The 15,727-nt window shown below is 42.6% G+C and overlaps 1 protein-coding gene across 2 annotated transcripts in view; it reads right to left on the bottom strand.

Moving 5' to 3' along the window:
- The window catches only part of hecw2b (HECT, C2 and WW domain containing E3 ubiquitin protein ligase 2b), a 30,267-nt gene that overhangs the window by 7,278 nt on the left and 7,262 nt on the right, over positions 1–15,727 (bottom strand). Inside the window, exons 2-25 of one of the 2 annotated variants that reach the window (XM_083889957.1) lie at positions 12,722–13,925; positions 10,039–10,146; positions 9,831–9,925; positions 9,177–9,252; positions 8,929–9,098; positions 8,351–8,493; positions 7,627–7,727; positions 6,291–7,171; positions 6,015–6,147; positions 5,661–5,822; positions 4,898–4,999; positions 4,318–4,468; positions 3,894–3,997; positions 3,569–3,696; positions 3,095–3,280; positions 2,828–2,980; positions 2,642–2,741; positions 2,448–2,544; positions 2,273–2,356; positions 1,467–1,576; positions 1,100–1,220; positions 886–999; positions 312–464; positions 128–226 (exon numbers count right to left, since the gene is read on the bottom strand). In XM_083889957.1, the coding sequence (XP_083746083.1) occupies positions 128–226; positions 312–464; positions 886–999; positions 1,100–1,220; positions 1,467–1,576; positions 2,273–2,356; positions 2,448–2,544; positions 2,642–2,741; positions 2,828–2,980; positions 3,095–3,280; positions 3,569–3,696; positions 3,894–3,997; positions 4,318–4,468; positions 4,898–4,999; positions 5,661–5,822; positions 6,015–6,147; positions 6,291–7,171; positions 7,627–7,727; positions 8,351–8,493; positions 8,929–9,098; positions 9,177–9,252; positions 9,831–9,925; positions 10,039–10,146; positions 12,722–13,124 (3,974 nt within the window). In that variant the 5' untranslated portion in view covers positions 13,125–13,925. The remainder of the gene's footprint in view (positions 1–127; positions 227–311; positions 465–885; positions 1,000–1,099; positions 1,221–1,466; positions 1,577–2,272; positions 2,357–2,447; positions 2,545–2,641; positions 2,742–2,827; positions 2,981–3,094; positions 3,281–3,568; positions 3,697–3,893; positions 3,998–4,317; positions 4,469–4,897; positions 5,000–5,660; positions 5,823–6,014; positions 6,148–6,290; positions 7,172–7,626; positions 7,728–8,350; positions 8,494–8,928; positions 9,099–9,176; positions 9,253–9,830; positions 9,926–10,038; positions 10,147–12,721; positions 13,926–15,727) is intronic. The other variant, XM_083889958.1, reaches the window with a different exon arrangement.

The raw sequence follows: 15,727 nt of genomic DNA, 5'->3' as shown, positions 1-15,727 counted from the left end.
ATTTTCTGTCACCACCACAGTGTTACCAGTTTTAACATCATAATGACACGTTTAAGACACTAATTTGTAGGTTCTCAATATAAAATAGTTGATAAACACCTGCATTGTTTACATATAGAGTACATACATGCGCAGTAGGCCTTTATAAAATGGTCTGGTGAAGAAGGCATCCAGCAGGTATTGATGGATCAAAGCCAGACCCAGAATACGTCCACTGAAGCGAAACCTGAAACACACACAGATTCAAGTGTATTGTGTGCCGGGCCTCAGCAGTGGGACCTGTCTATGTAAGAGAGTTTGTAAAGTCTCACCATTCATGGTGATTGTCTACAAAGGCAGACATGGGGCTGATCTGGACAGTGTAGGTGTCATTGGCAGAGTATTCGAACAGACCATAATAAGGGTTAAAGAGCTCCCTGGACACTAAGAAGAAGAACTCTCTTGATGGGCCGCTGTAGTCCAGTCTGCAACACACACACACACAGAGTAACTTTGCCAATAGCCTTTTGTTCCTTCCAAAAACATCCATCTCAGCATTTGTTAGAAATACTGTGATATTTGCACAAGACAGCTGTTCTCCAATTGCACACTGTCCACACCAAATAAACCTTAATTAATACAAAACACCATATATTAGTTTGCTGTACAAGTCGAGAGGACTACCTCTTTGTGGAGTTCTGACTCCTGATCGTATTAAGTGTTGTGGAATACTGGAAAATGATCGTGACTGAGAGACTCATGTCACAGATTTAACGCAAATTGAAACAAAATAATTATATTTACAGCAGCTTAGAAATATCAAGATATGGTGAATTTGCAAATTTGTTTAGGATACGAGAAGAGATAAGCTGTGGGGTTGTGTTTTGTCCTCCCACATGCACTCACCCTTCCTCCCCAACAAAGCTGACGTAGAGCTTGCTGCGCTGCAGGTCTTTGCGAGAATAGCACATGACTTGGTTGAAGGCATCTTCCAGCAGGTGGTCACGACGAATGATCAATCTGAGAAACACACACACACAAGCAAGTGGTTGAACACACAAAGAGAGATGTAAATACAGAAAAAAAACAAATAGAACAGCTGCTCTCGCCACGCATTTACTTTAATTTGCCAGGTCCTTGGCCGTAACCTTTCGTTTCAAGCTTCCTGTAGAAGTTGCGCAGTTTGGCCTCAAAGTCTCTCTTGTAGGGAGCTGGGGCTCGGGCGTTTGCTCTCTGAGTGCCTACAGGCCATAGGAAAGAAACACAGGTAATGACACTCAAAGAGAAATAAAAACGAGTGCTCTGGTGTCTGTTTTTGTACCTAGTTAATTTCTACACAAATTCCTTTAAAATGTAACTTCTTTTCCCAGAATGGTGGTGGTGAGGGTATTGACACACAGTTAGCAAACAACAGTTGTATTAAAAAATGTATTGGCCTTGCTGTTGCATTTAATTTTGAGTAAAAAAGTGTAACCTATCTCTCCTACCGGGTGAGTTCTGTGGGGAGGAGACAGGGGATGCCCGAGGTGACTGGCAATAGCTAGGGTGAAGTAAGGCGTGAGGAGGTACGTATGACATGACTTCATCTTCAAAAAGGCTGCAGAGAAGAAATAATTGATTAATCCAGACTGAAAGCAGGAGAGGAGCAGAGGAACTATATCAACGAAAGCACAAGTGAGGAAAGAGGGAAATATACAGTACAAAAATCAGCCACAGCATTGAAACTGTTCTTTTTTTTCCATTTTAAACATATAGTTTAGGTGTCTCTCTTAAGTGTCTCTTAAGTGTCTCTCAAAGTTTGTGTAACTTAAATACGATAACCTATCTGAACGTAATGAGGCAACAGTGGATCAACGATGTAAAATTGCTATTTTCTCTATGGACTATGGTTCTTGGAGTAAGTGATTTACAAAGTGATCCATCTTCAGTGTCCAGTTGTCTATTGATGAGATAAAGCAGCAAACACATTCTTAAGATATCACAGACTTAAGCAAGTGTAGATTGTATCGGGTGAGTCTTTCTTAAGTGGCAAACCATGTGATATTGTTGAGAGTGGCTATGTGTAAGAATGAAAATTCCTATAAAAGTCAGTGCAGACTATGTTTCAGTATCTTATACAACAACACATAATAAAACCCGAACTATCTTGTTTAGTTTGGGCAGATCAGTGTAATCTAAATAATAAAAACCAAAACAATGGCGCAGAAGAACAAAGTAAAAATAATAAATACAAATGAAATAAGGAAGCAAACATGAAGGTAGGACAGAAAGGAAGGAAGGAAGCATGTCCCACCTCAGCAGCATGACAAGGTCAGCATCTCCTGACAGCCTGGCCAATCCTGACACTCCATCATTTCGGATCAACTGCACCTTCTCCCTGTTGTCACAACAACTTAAAACTTCGAACACATACACAAACTAAACCCTCCAGTGTCATTATTGGCGATTGACTGTGACAGTGCAAGTACCTGAGTGAATGGTTCCGGCTGATGTCGGGTTGTCTCTCCTGCAAAATCTCAAAGATGTTTGGTTGACGAAGAAATGCCACAATCTTGTCGTTGTAAGCTGGAAGAAAATGGGACGCATGTGATGGTCCACATTTGTGAACTCTGAAGCAGATTTGTGTATGTGGTGTATGTGTGTGTTGTTGTGTGCTACTGACCAACTGGCACAATGTCCTGGCACTGTCCCCTGTTGGCAGAGGTGAAGGTGCTGGAAGGCCTTGGCACCACAGCAGGACCGGGATGACGAGGGTCATCAGCCTACAGAGACAGGATCATGTATTTCTTTAAATACATTTTGAAAAAAAAGAGAGGATGTGAAGCACCCATGGGCAGGGTTTTCTTACCAGTCGTCGTGGGCTAACCTCACCAGCACTGTGGCTGCGTTGGCGGGTCAAGTGTTGGCGGTGAGTCAGGAGGCTGGGGGGCCGAGAGCTCTGGAGAGGCAGCCGGGGGTCGATGAAAGTGGTGGCCCGGCAGTTATGGTCCACAAAGAAAGACTCCAAGTGCACACACAACATAACACATTAAAACTGTGAACAATATTTGTGCACAAACAGCTGTAACTCTTATGTATGTATATAAAAAAGCTTCATATCTGTGTGTTGCTCTACCTTGCCAGCGTGGTCGTGCTTCATCTCCCAGCCTCTCGGTAACTCCAGCTGTTTGTTGGCAAACATGTTGAGGAAAGCTACCAGGTCCCTGTTGTGTTGGTAGCGCTCATAATGATGAGCATCCCGACGGACCTTACTGATCATATGCTTCAGACAGGTATTGGTGGCAAACATGCGGTAGGCACTCTGAGCAAGAGATGGTGAACGATGGGAAAAAAACAAACAAAAACAGAGAGAGAGAAGCAGAAAGAGTTTAGAAGTGAGGAAAGAGACAAAACAGAGATTAGGAAAGATTAGGAAAAGAACGCATCCACCTAAACCTGTTCATAATTTGGATACAGTCCATAAATATATCAGTGGTCTGTCTTTATTCTAGAGCGTTCATTAAAAACACCAGCTATGTGTGATCTATGAGAAGAAAGTAAAAGAAGACAAGAGATGAAAAGAATAAAAGGGAAAAAAACAAGTCCGCACAGGGTTGGAATGCAGCACAGTGAAGAAGTCGGGGCTTGTGAGGAACTTGGCGCTGGGAGACTGAAGCAGCAGAGTGAGGCGAGACCTGGAACTGGACTGACCCACACTGTTGTCCCGACGCAGCTCTGCTAAACACAAACACACGCATGTCAGTGCACAAATCAAAGTGAAGAGGTCATACTATACTACATAGAAGATTTACTATGTAGACTATTTTCAAGTAATTATCTCAAATTTTCCACATTCACGATTATTTCTTATTGCGAGTTCTTGATAATCCCATCCCTACAACACAGACCAGAATGAGGTGCGGTGAGAGGATTACCTGGTATGGAAGGATGCATATCAGTCTCATCCACCAGCAGCTCATTGACTGGAGGCTCCTCTTGTCTGATGTCATTGGTCATCGTCCTTCGTATACTCTGATACCTGGACAAGTGTGTGTATGCGCATATTAATTACCATAGCTACAACTCAAATCATGAAATAATACATTGAAACATTTTGGCCTTACAATGTCTCTGTTTATTGCACAGGTTGGTTGAAATTATTTTTACATTTTATTTTGATTGACAATAACATTCAGTGGTGTCTTATTCTTAGTCTTATAAATAAAACAGAGCATTACTAAGAATGCTGTTTCGATCATATCACAGACTCCATATGAATTATCGTGTAGTCCAGTAAATCCTGCAATGTCAACTTACTGGTGGCATTCTTTATGATATTGTGTGTCTGTGTGTTCTGACCTGCGGTTCAGCTGCTCCATCTGTTGTATAGAGTCGGACCTCTGGAGTGTCTGAGGGGCAGGCGGAGCCGTGGGACGCTGCCATGTTGTGGTTCTGTTCACGTGGTCCACATAGAAGATCCTACCGTGGCTGTCAATGCGAGCCTCCCAGTCTGGTTTGCACACACAACCACAAATAAAAGAACAAAGAAGAGTGAGGGACAGACTGGAGAAGAGCTGAGGTTTCTTATCCCAGTGATGTGACATTTGTGCTCTGCCTCTCACCAGTGTCCATAAAGAAAATTTAACATTGTGGCAGTTGTTGATTCACTGTTACCTCTGTGAGTTAAAATCAGTTATTATAAAAAGAAAATACATCAACAAAACAGCACAATATGAGAGACCCAGTTTAGATATTATATTACCATAGCAACAAAAAAGTTTTCAATAAAATGTTAGTGTATGTTTTGAATTATTTATTAAAAAAGTAGCCTGTCAGTGCTGACAAAGCTTTCAACCACTTAAAGACAATGTGCAATATAGAGCAAACACAAGGAGATACCCACACACTCACAGACACACAAATACACACACACACTCACTGGGTGGCAATGGCTCGTCCACTCTCTGATATCGATTCATGTCTGGGCGGACGGAAGGAAGGGAGCGAACAGACTGGTGGCCATTCACCTCATTCGTGGCACCTGCATAGCACACACACACACAAATCAAAATAATGAAACATTCAGTATCTCTTAAGGAACGAGAAAACTCCATAGAGCTTCATCATCGTCGGCAAAGGACGCCACTGCTTCACCTGCCCTCGCCACTCCAGATGAAATTTCTAAAAGACACTGTCAAACATTGTCTTTTTGAAATGTAATATTTATTTGGTATTTTTTTCCCCAGGACTAAAGCCACTGAATGGCACTTAAGTTTTTGCCACAAATGACATGTGACCCATATCCAGGGATTTGAGCAAGCCAATTTAGTGGTTTTGATTTTAGTTCAAATTGTTTATTTCAGTTTCTTATTTTATTTATAGAGCACAATAGCACTTTGATAAATAACAAAAATATATTTTGGTTTGGTTTCTTTGCAAAATACAGTTATTAAGTTGCAAGTTTTATTGTGTGTTTCTTCACATTTTAAAGTAAAGCTACAAATGACGTTCGTTAGACACTGATTATGTGTAAGTCAACTACACTTAAAAACATCCAAGCGTTCCCTTTAATTATCAAAGACATACTGTGTATAAGTGCAAATTAAACACAAAACAACATTCTGTTTACAATGTAATAAAAAGCCACAACTAACTACAAATGCGTATGAATGAGTTGCAGTATGTTAGTTACATCTTCTCACCTGGCTCTCTTTCCCCGATTGTCCCACTCTGACTCTCTCTGGCCCTGCTCACTTCCTGGTTCTGGGCCCCCCTGATGGAGGTCTGCATGGACCGCCTCCTCCTCCACACCTCCCCTCCCTCCTCCTCCTCCTCCTGACTGACCCCGCCACTGGCTTGAGCACCTGTAATTAACAATTATTATCATGTGTCATTAAAACAGATGTGAGCTGACAGATGACTTTCTGCTTCTCCCAGTTGAAGTTCAAATATGCCGTGAAGAACCAAATGTAGCTGCAATTGGAAATGTCATCACTTATTATGGAAAAAAAGTTCTAAGAAATGTGACTGCCTGTGTCCTGAACAAGACCACCTACCAGCTTCGGAAGTCCCTCTGCCTTGGTCAGAAGCAGTTGCTGCTGCTGCTATTGGTCCATTCGCCTCACTGCTTGAAGACTCCGCCCCTTCCTCCTCAGCCTTTGGTGCCATTTCTTTTTTCGTGTCCACCTCCTGTGGAGAGGAGAGAAGAGGAGAGGAGAGGAGAGGAGAGGAGAGGAGAGGAGAGGAGAGGAGAGGAGAGGAGAGGAGAGGAGTCATCTCATGGCAGCTTTTCTCAAAGCTCTAACTTTCAGTAAACCTTTATAGTTGCTCACCGGAATAGGTGAAAGTGGACCAAGTACAGAATTGTTGGACACTTCCTGGTGTGTGGTGGTCCCTCTGTTCTGCTCCTGACAGGTACACTCCATCAATGACTCTGCTGGAGTCGGAGCCACCTCAGCAGCTAATGTCTGAGAGGAGCAGGAAGCCTCAGAGGTGTCACATGCCACATCAGCTGATGCACCTGCAGTCTCTGCAGTCCCTGCCACGGCTTCAGGAGCTGACGATGCTCCTGCTGGCATCTGAGCTCCAGCTGCAGCTTCAGCAGCCCCACCTCTACTTTGAGCCTCAGCAGACTCAGCTGCAGGCTGAGCATCAGAGTTTGAAGCTGCCTCTACTGAAGCCTCAGCTCCAATCTGCTCTCCATTTCTCCCCTGTTGAGATACAGCTGATTGACTTGATAAGTCTGCTCTCTGCTGTGTTTTTGTCTCCTGTAACTGGTCCCTGTGCTGCCCTGTAGTCTCCTCATCCTCATCCGAGTCTATATGCAGCATGGCATTGAGCCGCGTATCTGTTGGAAAGCTGGAACGGAGCTTTGGCGAAGGCCCCACCAGAGTTGGGTCCCCTGGGCTCCTGGGAGCTTCAATGGCATCCAAGTAGTCATTGAGTGATACCTGCCGGTGAGTGTGGCCACCTATAGCCGCAGGAAGCAAATCTTCCTCTCCCATGTTTCCAGGATCTCGCCACACACTATCATCACCATAGTAACAAGTGCCATTGACCAGATGGGAGCTCTCATCTGAGCCGATGGGAAAGGGTCCACATGTGACGCGTGAAGACGAGGAGGGCTGAGGGAGGTCTTCATCGTCAGAGGGACTGCCAGGATCACCATTCGCAGCGGCAGCCAAGATGGTTCCCACTGTGTCTGGGGAAGCCTCTGCCGGAGGGAGAAGGGGGGCGGGGGCAAAGAGACAGAAGAAGAGTGAGAGAATTAGGCTCAAAATAACTCTTCAAAACTTTTCCAGACATGAACTCTGCGAAATGCCTACACAACTGGGTATGGACACTTTCAGTGAACAGATGTTGAGAACCCAGGGACAGAAATGTTTACATGCAATACCTGCATGTTTGCTGAGCATGCAGGAGGCATGGAGGTACAAGGAAAATTAGATTTTAGCCATTCTCATGTAAAAAAAATTTTTTTTATAATAATAATAATTTAATAATCTAAAACGGGGGGGGGGGGGGGGGGGGGATGCTGTCAAAGTAAATTGGAAAAGCGATAATCAATGGTGAACATTTTCTTAAAATACTGTAGACTTAAGCAAGGAAGGATTTTTTTCCAGGTGTGGATTGTATAAGGTGGCTAAAAATCTATGTAAACACACACACCTTCATGTCCGTTGGTGGTGAGGTCCACTCTGAACGAAAGCTGCCCACTCACATGATCCGTTGGGAGACGACGACACAGGCTGTAGCTGACTGGCTGATCTCTGCACACAATACACAATGTATTATTATTTATAATTATGTCCTGTCTGGTGAGGTTTTACTGGTGCTGTCAAGTTGGCATTACCTGCTGCATCCCAGGAAGAGAAACCACTACTATATCATTCATTCCTTCAACGATTAAGCTGCTGAATGCAGAGTAGTAGTAGTCACTTTTTTTTAAATAAATAAATGTTGCACTGTCATGTTACATGTAACTGGATCTGTGCAATCTGCTGTATTAATTGTTGTGTTAATTCTGTATTTTTCTTTCTTTTGTGGTTTGTTTTCTTGTTTTTATTCTAGTATTTTTTATTTAAAAAAAAATTATAATATGTTATTCATTTTTAATGTTTTGCTCTCTGCCTTGTCTGTTTGTATCCCATTAGTTAGCATTTAGTTTATAAAATGTCCTCCTAACATCATGAACTATCTAACTAACTCTGTGCACATACAAACACATTATATCCTGATTCATTGACATTCAATGATGTCCTCTGTTGTAGGCCAATAGTCAGTCAATGCCTGCACAATGAGCTGATTGGTACTAGTTAAGTGACAAAGGTCAAATATCTGTCTGAGCGAAACACACCAGGTTGCCTCTGCATGTGTGTGTGTGTGCACTCACTCAGCTGTTGGCCCCTCCAGCAGTCTCTGCACAGGGATGATCAGCTGACCCAGGAAGCGTTTGATGATTGGCCTGCTCTTGGCAAACTTATCTTTTACTTCGATCTCCAACACATCAGTCATCAGAGCCACAAAAGTGTACTTCTAAAGAAAGAAATGAGGGAAAGCTGATTTACATTAAATGATATTTAGCAGACGCTTTTATCCAAAGCGACCTACAATTGAGTACAACCAGCCAGGGGTGGAGTTGAACTTGTGACCATGATGTTTTCTGCACACAGGAGTACCAGTCTTAACCACTGAGCTACTCCACCCACCTCTAGATTTTCACCTCTAGTTTTATATTTACATTATCTGAAATGTGAAAATGTACCTAATTTTTAATAAATACATTTTATTCCACTAACATCCCCTCTTTGTTTTATCTACTTTCCATGTAAATATTTAAGTCATACAACAGTGTGTGTGTGTGTGTGTGTGTGTGTGTGTGTGTGTGTGTGTGTGTGTGTGTGTGTGTGTGTGTGTGTGTGTGTGTGTGTGTGTGTGTGTGTGTGTGTGTGTGTGTGTGTTTGTGCTCACCTCCCCGTGCCACATAGGGTTTATGGTGTTAGCAATGATGGATGATCGTCTTTCCTGTCCATGATGAGTAAACTTGGGGAGACCACTCCTCTTTCCAGGCTGAATGGACATCTTCAGGTAGGGGTCTGGGTTGAAGAACATGCCCTTCTTCAGGCCAACTGCGCAAATATCTGATGACAAAAACACAAATGTATCAGAATATGACCGACATAACATGAGAACTGCAACTACTGAATCTGTCTGCTCACCTGATAAAGTGAAGCTGACGAGTTTGCGACAATGCTCAGTCCCTGATTGGTCATCCACTTGACCTTCAGTTGCCACCTAAAGAATCAAAGCAGCAGAGCTTTAAATTCAGTGACACTTGTTCCTTGAAAGATCTACACACAATGCAACACCATCATATACATGCTCCCTCCTATCACTTCTATGCCAATGACACCCAACTATATCTCAGTACAAAGCCATCAACACAACTATCCCCACAGTCTCTTGTCAACTGACAACGTTAAACCATTGATGTCATTAACCTTCTGTTACCAATCCTGTCATCACCGATGTTTGTGATACCTAGAAAATTAAAAAACTATGGACTGGCGATCTGTCTAGTGTGTACCCCGCCTTTCGCCCTATGTCAGCTGAGATTGGCACAGCACTCGCGCCACCCTCATGGGCTCTCTGTGGATGGCTTCTCCATCTGCCTCTCCCCAGCACTCTGCAATCCTGGAGTAATTTGGGGTGTCAAATTCTAATATTAATTGAATCCTGTCCACTGTACCCAGCAAGTGACAAGCTTGTGTATGCACAGTATTCAGCTTACAGGGTTATCAGCCAAGCCAAGCCCTGGCAGCACATAACCTCCATACTCATTCAACTCTATTGACGCACACATGCACACTTACCGGCACTCCTGGATTCTTAACAGTGATACACGGCGTCGTCGCTCTTAATGCTCCACTTACACCATGATAGTATTTAAAGCAGACTTTAGTCTCAGCTGTTAAGAGAACACATATGGACACAATCATCGCAATGATGACAAAGCACCATATTCCATTTTGGTTGAATTGACACATAACATACAACATAAAACACACGAAATCCACTCACGCTCCATGAAGTAAGGTCCTGGCTCCATCCTCCAGATAATATGACCACTCTGGGTGCCATTAACGCCACGATTCTTCGAGTCCCACACATTGGCCACACATGTTTCATCTAATAAACACACAGAGTACACATTTGCAAACACAAGATGTTTTTTTGTGTTATTTTAACTTCTGTTCCAGACATATACAGATTATTCTGTAAATGAAGCAACAGTTGTGAGATTTTGATATTTAATTACATTGACACAGTGTACTTGCAACAACTTTTTGAAGGTCTTGTTTTGGTAATTGGACTCATCTTTACTCGGACTTGTTTCAGCCTTAGACATGGATAAATCAGGATTTTAAATCAAGACTAGTCACAAGTGATTTACTGTATGTAAGAATCATGACTGTTAATGGATGAGCGTGTTGTGTTGAAAGAGGATAGTGGTATGTGTGGGAAATTCCTCCCTTGGGTCATAAACCACATTCCAACCTGTCCCTGTGCTGTGCAGCTATCAAACATTCATGTTGTGCACGTCCTGTGTTAAGGGTGACAAATGGCCTGCGTCCTCATGGATCAATTCTAATGTCTATCAGCCACACACACACACACAGACCTGTCACACCAGGTCACTATCAATAAGCTCTCCATCTTCATGGATGACAGTGAGTATTCCTGACCTGATAACCCTGTAATGTTCCAAACGTTATAAACACACCTTGGTCTGAGAGGTGTGACATACAAACATATAGTACAGGCCAGACTGCAGCATGATGTTATGGAGCTCAGGTGGCTCCAGGGGAACATGGCCAACAGCCAGGCTGGAAACAGTGTTCATCTCTGGGGATATAACCAAAGAAATCCCCTCTGCCTGGATCAATACCATAGAGAGGTTGGAGGGATAGAGAGATCATCTTTCACTTCTCCCTCTGTCGTTCTCTGTCTCATAAAAGGATTGTGCACAGGCACTCATTCTCTTCTGCACAAACCATAATCACTCATGTTGGCTTTTGTGAAATGGTGTGTGTTTCACTGGCCTCTGAAAGCTGCTCTTTCACACCTACCTGAGTACAGCACCGTCTGTGTCTGCAGAGACAGGCTTAAGAATAAATGGCAGTAGAAGAAGAAGTTAAAATGTTAACATTTTAAAGGGATTTTTTTTATGAAGTGTGGTTTATGAAGAATGTACACATATTCAACACCTTACATTCACCTAAATTTGTGGTGAGAGTAACTAACCCTAACCCACACATTTAACAATAAGCTTAAGTAGGCATAGATTTTATAAAGCAAGTCTTTTGTAAAGTGGCTAAAATCTCTGTTCTTGTAATCTCACAGGCAGCAAGTAGCCATGTTTCTTCCTCTGTTTGAGCACAGGAGGTACACACAGCAGTCAGCGATGACTACGTGTCAGTACCTCTTACACACACTATAAAACAACCACACTATCTCTTTAAATTTGATAAGCTGTGAAATCATCTGTCCTAAATATAACATCTTCTGTTTGACTTTCTTCTGCCCGGTAAATGCTTTATTTATTCATCATCTCAAAATCAACACAGTCATATCAGATTTTGCACCTCTTTTTACAGCAGGCCAAGTGTAGTGTGTTAGAACAGACCTAAACCATATTGAATTATTAATGCTTTATCATTTCATGATATGGGATGGAAACCTAGGGTGAAAGTTAAATATAAACCGAGGAGGATTTCTTAACTGGAACCACTTACTGCAGTGTGCAGTACTACTTTGTGATACCAAAATAAAAGTTTGTTGTGTAGATTTTACGTTCAGTTTGTTTTCTATTCCATATATTTGTGTACATATGTATCTATGTATTATCTACATTGTGTGTGTGAGTAATAGAGAGAGAGGGAGACTGTAATATGAGCTATACGATAGCATACTGCCCTTAAATGCTACTGAGGCTGAGTCAGCATCACCTTTTTTCATCAGGAAATCCTACTCACTTTCTCTAACCATCCTTTTCTAGAACACATGCACAATCCATTAGTCAGTTAATGTAGTAGCAGACGGGTGATGTAATGCTCTAACCTTGAGGAGATATTGTACAAGTCACAACCTCTTCAGTGGTGATATGAAATCCTATCCTGGGGTATTTTTTTTATTTCTTCTTACGATGTTGGATGAACACTATGTGACAGACTGGGAGTAGGCTGCAATAATAGCAGCATAATGGGTACCTTTGCACGAGCTGGCTGTGCTGTAATGTTACAGGAAAGCTCAGCAGAGTTGTGTTTGGGGTATTAAAGCATCTGCATCCCCATCAATTTTCAGACCAGGAAGTGAAGTGAAATTATAGGGATTGTTCAGGTGGTTGAATAAGTTATTGACACATAATCAACTGATGATGATATGCACACTCTTTGTGCCAGACAGGCTCAGTGACAAAAACACCTGTCAACAAAAATATGATGGCTACAGCAGTGAATTAAAAACACCTGTGTGCCGTGAACTTTGGTGCAAGGGAGGGAGAGGATTACAAAACAACACAAAATGTACATTCTAGTCAGAAAGTGCAAAATTTCAAACTTTCTATATGGGGAGCCATGTAGATAAACCGTGACAAGAGTAAATTGATGCTTAATTTGAAGCTTGTTATTTAAAACATATTCACATAAATCTCGACTAAAAGTCGGAGATATAAAAGTGAGGGAGTTGGTTTTGGTTTGCTCACCAATGTGGTAAAGGCCGATCCAGTCCGTGGCATCCACTTCCTCCTTGATGTCCCAGGAAATAACCAGGTGGCCATGACCAAGAGTCAGCTGGTACGTTGACGCTGTGAGTGATGAGCGGCTGTCTGAAGTCACCAGGTCTGTGTCACTATTGGCCCGCTGGAGCCCCAAACCTGCCCCCTCTGGTTGCACACCTGATGACATCATGGAGGAGGAGCTGGAGGCGGAGCCACTGACTGCACCGTGCACTGACAAGCTGCAGAGGTTGTCAGGCCCGATCGTGTATGGCCGGGTGTGCGGGGTGCGCCGGCGCACCGCTAACAGGTGCTCCCGGGCACTGCTGTTCACTGCCGATGATGGCGGTGGGGAGGAAGAAGAGGACGAGGTTGTGGCTGCCGTCGCCATGGTTCCCACAGAGGAGGGGGAGGTGGATGGAAAGGGAGTGGGGGAGGAGAAGAGTTGTTGGTGGTGGTGGTGGTGGTGATGATGATGGTGGTTATGATGATGGAAATGGAGAGGAGAGGACGGGGCAGAGATGGTGGAGGTGGAGGGGGAGGATGGCTGGGGGCGGGGGCGAGGGGGGAGGACAGCTGTTGCAAGGGAGGGTCGAATGGTTGAACCAAGGTTGGCGCCAAAGGAAGAAAAGAGACAAGGAGAAGAAGTGGGGGTGGGGCAGTCAGACCTTTTAGCTGAGAAGTACCATCAGTAAAATGTAAGAAGCTCTAAAGGCAAAGAGAAGAAAAAAGGATGGAGAAACAGATGGCAGTGGAGAGTGATAACAAGCTACTGCTGATGCAACAGTCTGAGCTCAAGCTTGTCACAGCACATTTCTGCTGGCATTCGTTCTGGGGGGAGGCACTTCAATGTTCCCAAGCTTTGCTCGTCATCACTCAAGGTGCATTGATGAAGTTTTGCTTTTCGCCCATCTATCACTCATATTACGTCTCTGCTGCGAATGTCGTCGCTTTACTCTGCACGCCGTGCCACACCTGTCCATTTTGACAAACCCGGGGGTGGGGTGTCAACAGCAGAAGGACGCCTCTTCTGGACACTACAGGACTCTGCAAATCGCACACTGAGCCATGATGAGGAAAAGTGTGAAGAGAAGGAGAGATGAGGACAGAGATATAAAAGGTGATCCTTCCACAGGTCTGTCCAAGATGGAGGGGGTAATTACAGGGCGGTCCTACAATCCAAAGGCTGGACCTATTGTGGAGACAAAAAGAGAGAAAAAGAGCTAGTGGAGTTGAAGGAAACAATACTTTAACTCAATTATTACAACAAATAACTGTATTTTAACACAGCAGTTCAGTATCTTTGTTGGGTTATCTTGTGTGAGTCAGCCTATAACTACTGCAAACATGATCATTACTACCAAAAACACTATGTCTCTCTTCATTTTCAAGAATTACAGTGAAGCCTTTTAAAGATCCTGGGATTTTAGTACTGTTACATAACATTACGTCATTTAGCTGACACTTTTGTCCAAAGCGACTTACATTGATCAATTCACACATCTGTGAAAGGCAAGTAGCTAATACCACACTGGGTATTAGCTGACCTGCCCTGACCGGGATTTGAACCCCAGCCCTATAGTTAATACTACTATTATTATTATAATAACCGAAATTTAACCAGGACTGGACAAGTCTCATACAAGAGATCTTTAACAAGATGTTTATGTGCAAGACAAGAAGAAGCTCATGTGACAGGGTTAAGACAGACAGACAAATATTAAACTACAGAATCATAAATTACAAAAATAAAAAAAAAGTTAATTCAGGGAGTGCAAACATCTGTCAAAGTCACTCAGTTTCCCAGAGAGTCATTAAAACGTACCTGTCTTGCAAGGTTAATTGTTTTAGAAAAATAAAAATATGCATCATCACCTAAATCTAATCATTCCTTTGCTTTTTGAATTATGATGCTGGCAGACAGGCAAACAGAAAGACAAAAACATAACCTATATAATCAAATATATAAAATATTAATCTAAAGGAGGAATAAAGTGCAGAATTATAAATATTCTGTATAAATGATGAGTAATCAAACAGGGCAATGTCAGATTGAACACCTACAGACAGATTACCACTGTCCAAGTCGTTTTAAAATATGTTAAAAGCATCCAGTGAGAACAACTCTCAGATGTTTTTGCAACTGATTCGAAGCAGATGTAGCAAAAAAGAGGAATATCTTCTAAGACTTTTTAAGAAATAATTCCTGGAAGAAAAGGCCATAGCTTCCACGTTGTTTTCGTTGGATTTAGGCAGGGTCGTAAACCCAAAATGGCCACTTAAAAAGGAATATAACGGCTCTTTTGGCCCAACAGGGAAGATGTTCCTTATTGATCTAATTTCAATAAGATCTACAGGTAGACAGTTGTAGCTCAGTAATAGTGGAAAAGGTCATCATTTTCAATTTCACTTCCTGAGTGGACAGAAATAAAACAAAAATGACATTTCCTTTCCTGAACCACTTGATTCACACATCATTTTCTCTTTCCTCCTTTCTTTAATTTGCTCTCTCTCTCTCACACACACACACATCCACACAATGTGGTTGCTATGATGAGGGATGGTTACGCCAACCGTGTCCCTGCTTCAGGATCAGTCATGTTTATCTAAACCCTCCTTCCTCTCCTCCCTGAATGGATGCACACTCAAATCCAGACTCTGACCCCAGAGGCCTCGAACTTAAATGAGAGGCGTGCTGGTGACAGGGAGAGGTGTACAGACAACAGCGTGGAAGGAGAGAGAACACTCACTCAGCACTTAATTAGGAACACCACAGTAATACTGGTTATTTTTTAAGTTCGGGTCACATTCATCTTTATCTTCTTAGGTTTTTACCGAAATTTGTAATATACATTTTAATTCAATAACAATGTATAGCCCAGCATCAATATGTCAAATATTCTATATAGATCATTAATGCATTTTGCAAACACATTTTGGGACATAAGATGGGGCATCAGATCTGTGAAATGTGTTGGTCGGTTTCTGTCTTTT

The sequence above is a fragment of the Microchirus variegatus genome (genome assembly GCF_963457635.1).
Source record: "Microchirus variegatus genome assembly, chromosome: 1".
In the NCBI taxonomy this organism is placed as follows: Eukaryota; Metazoa; Chordata; class Actinopteri; order Pleuronectiformes; family Soleidae; genus Microchirus; species Microchirus variegatus.
This window is presented reverse-complemented; position numbering and strand designations above follow the sequence as displayed.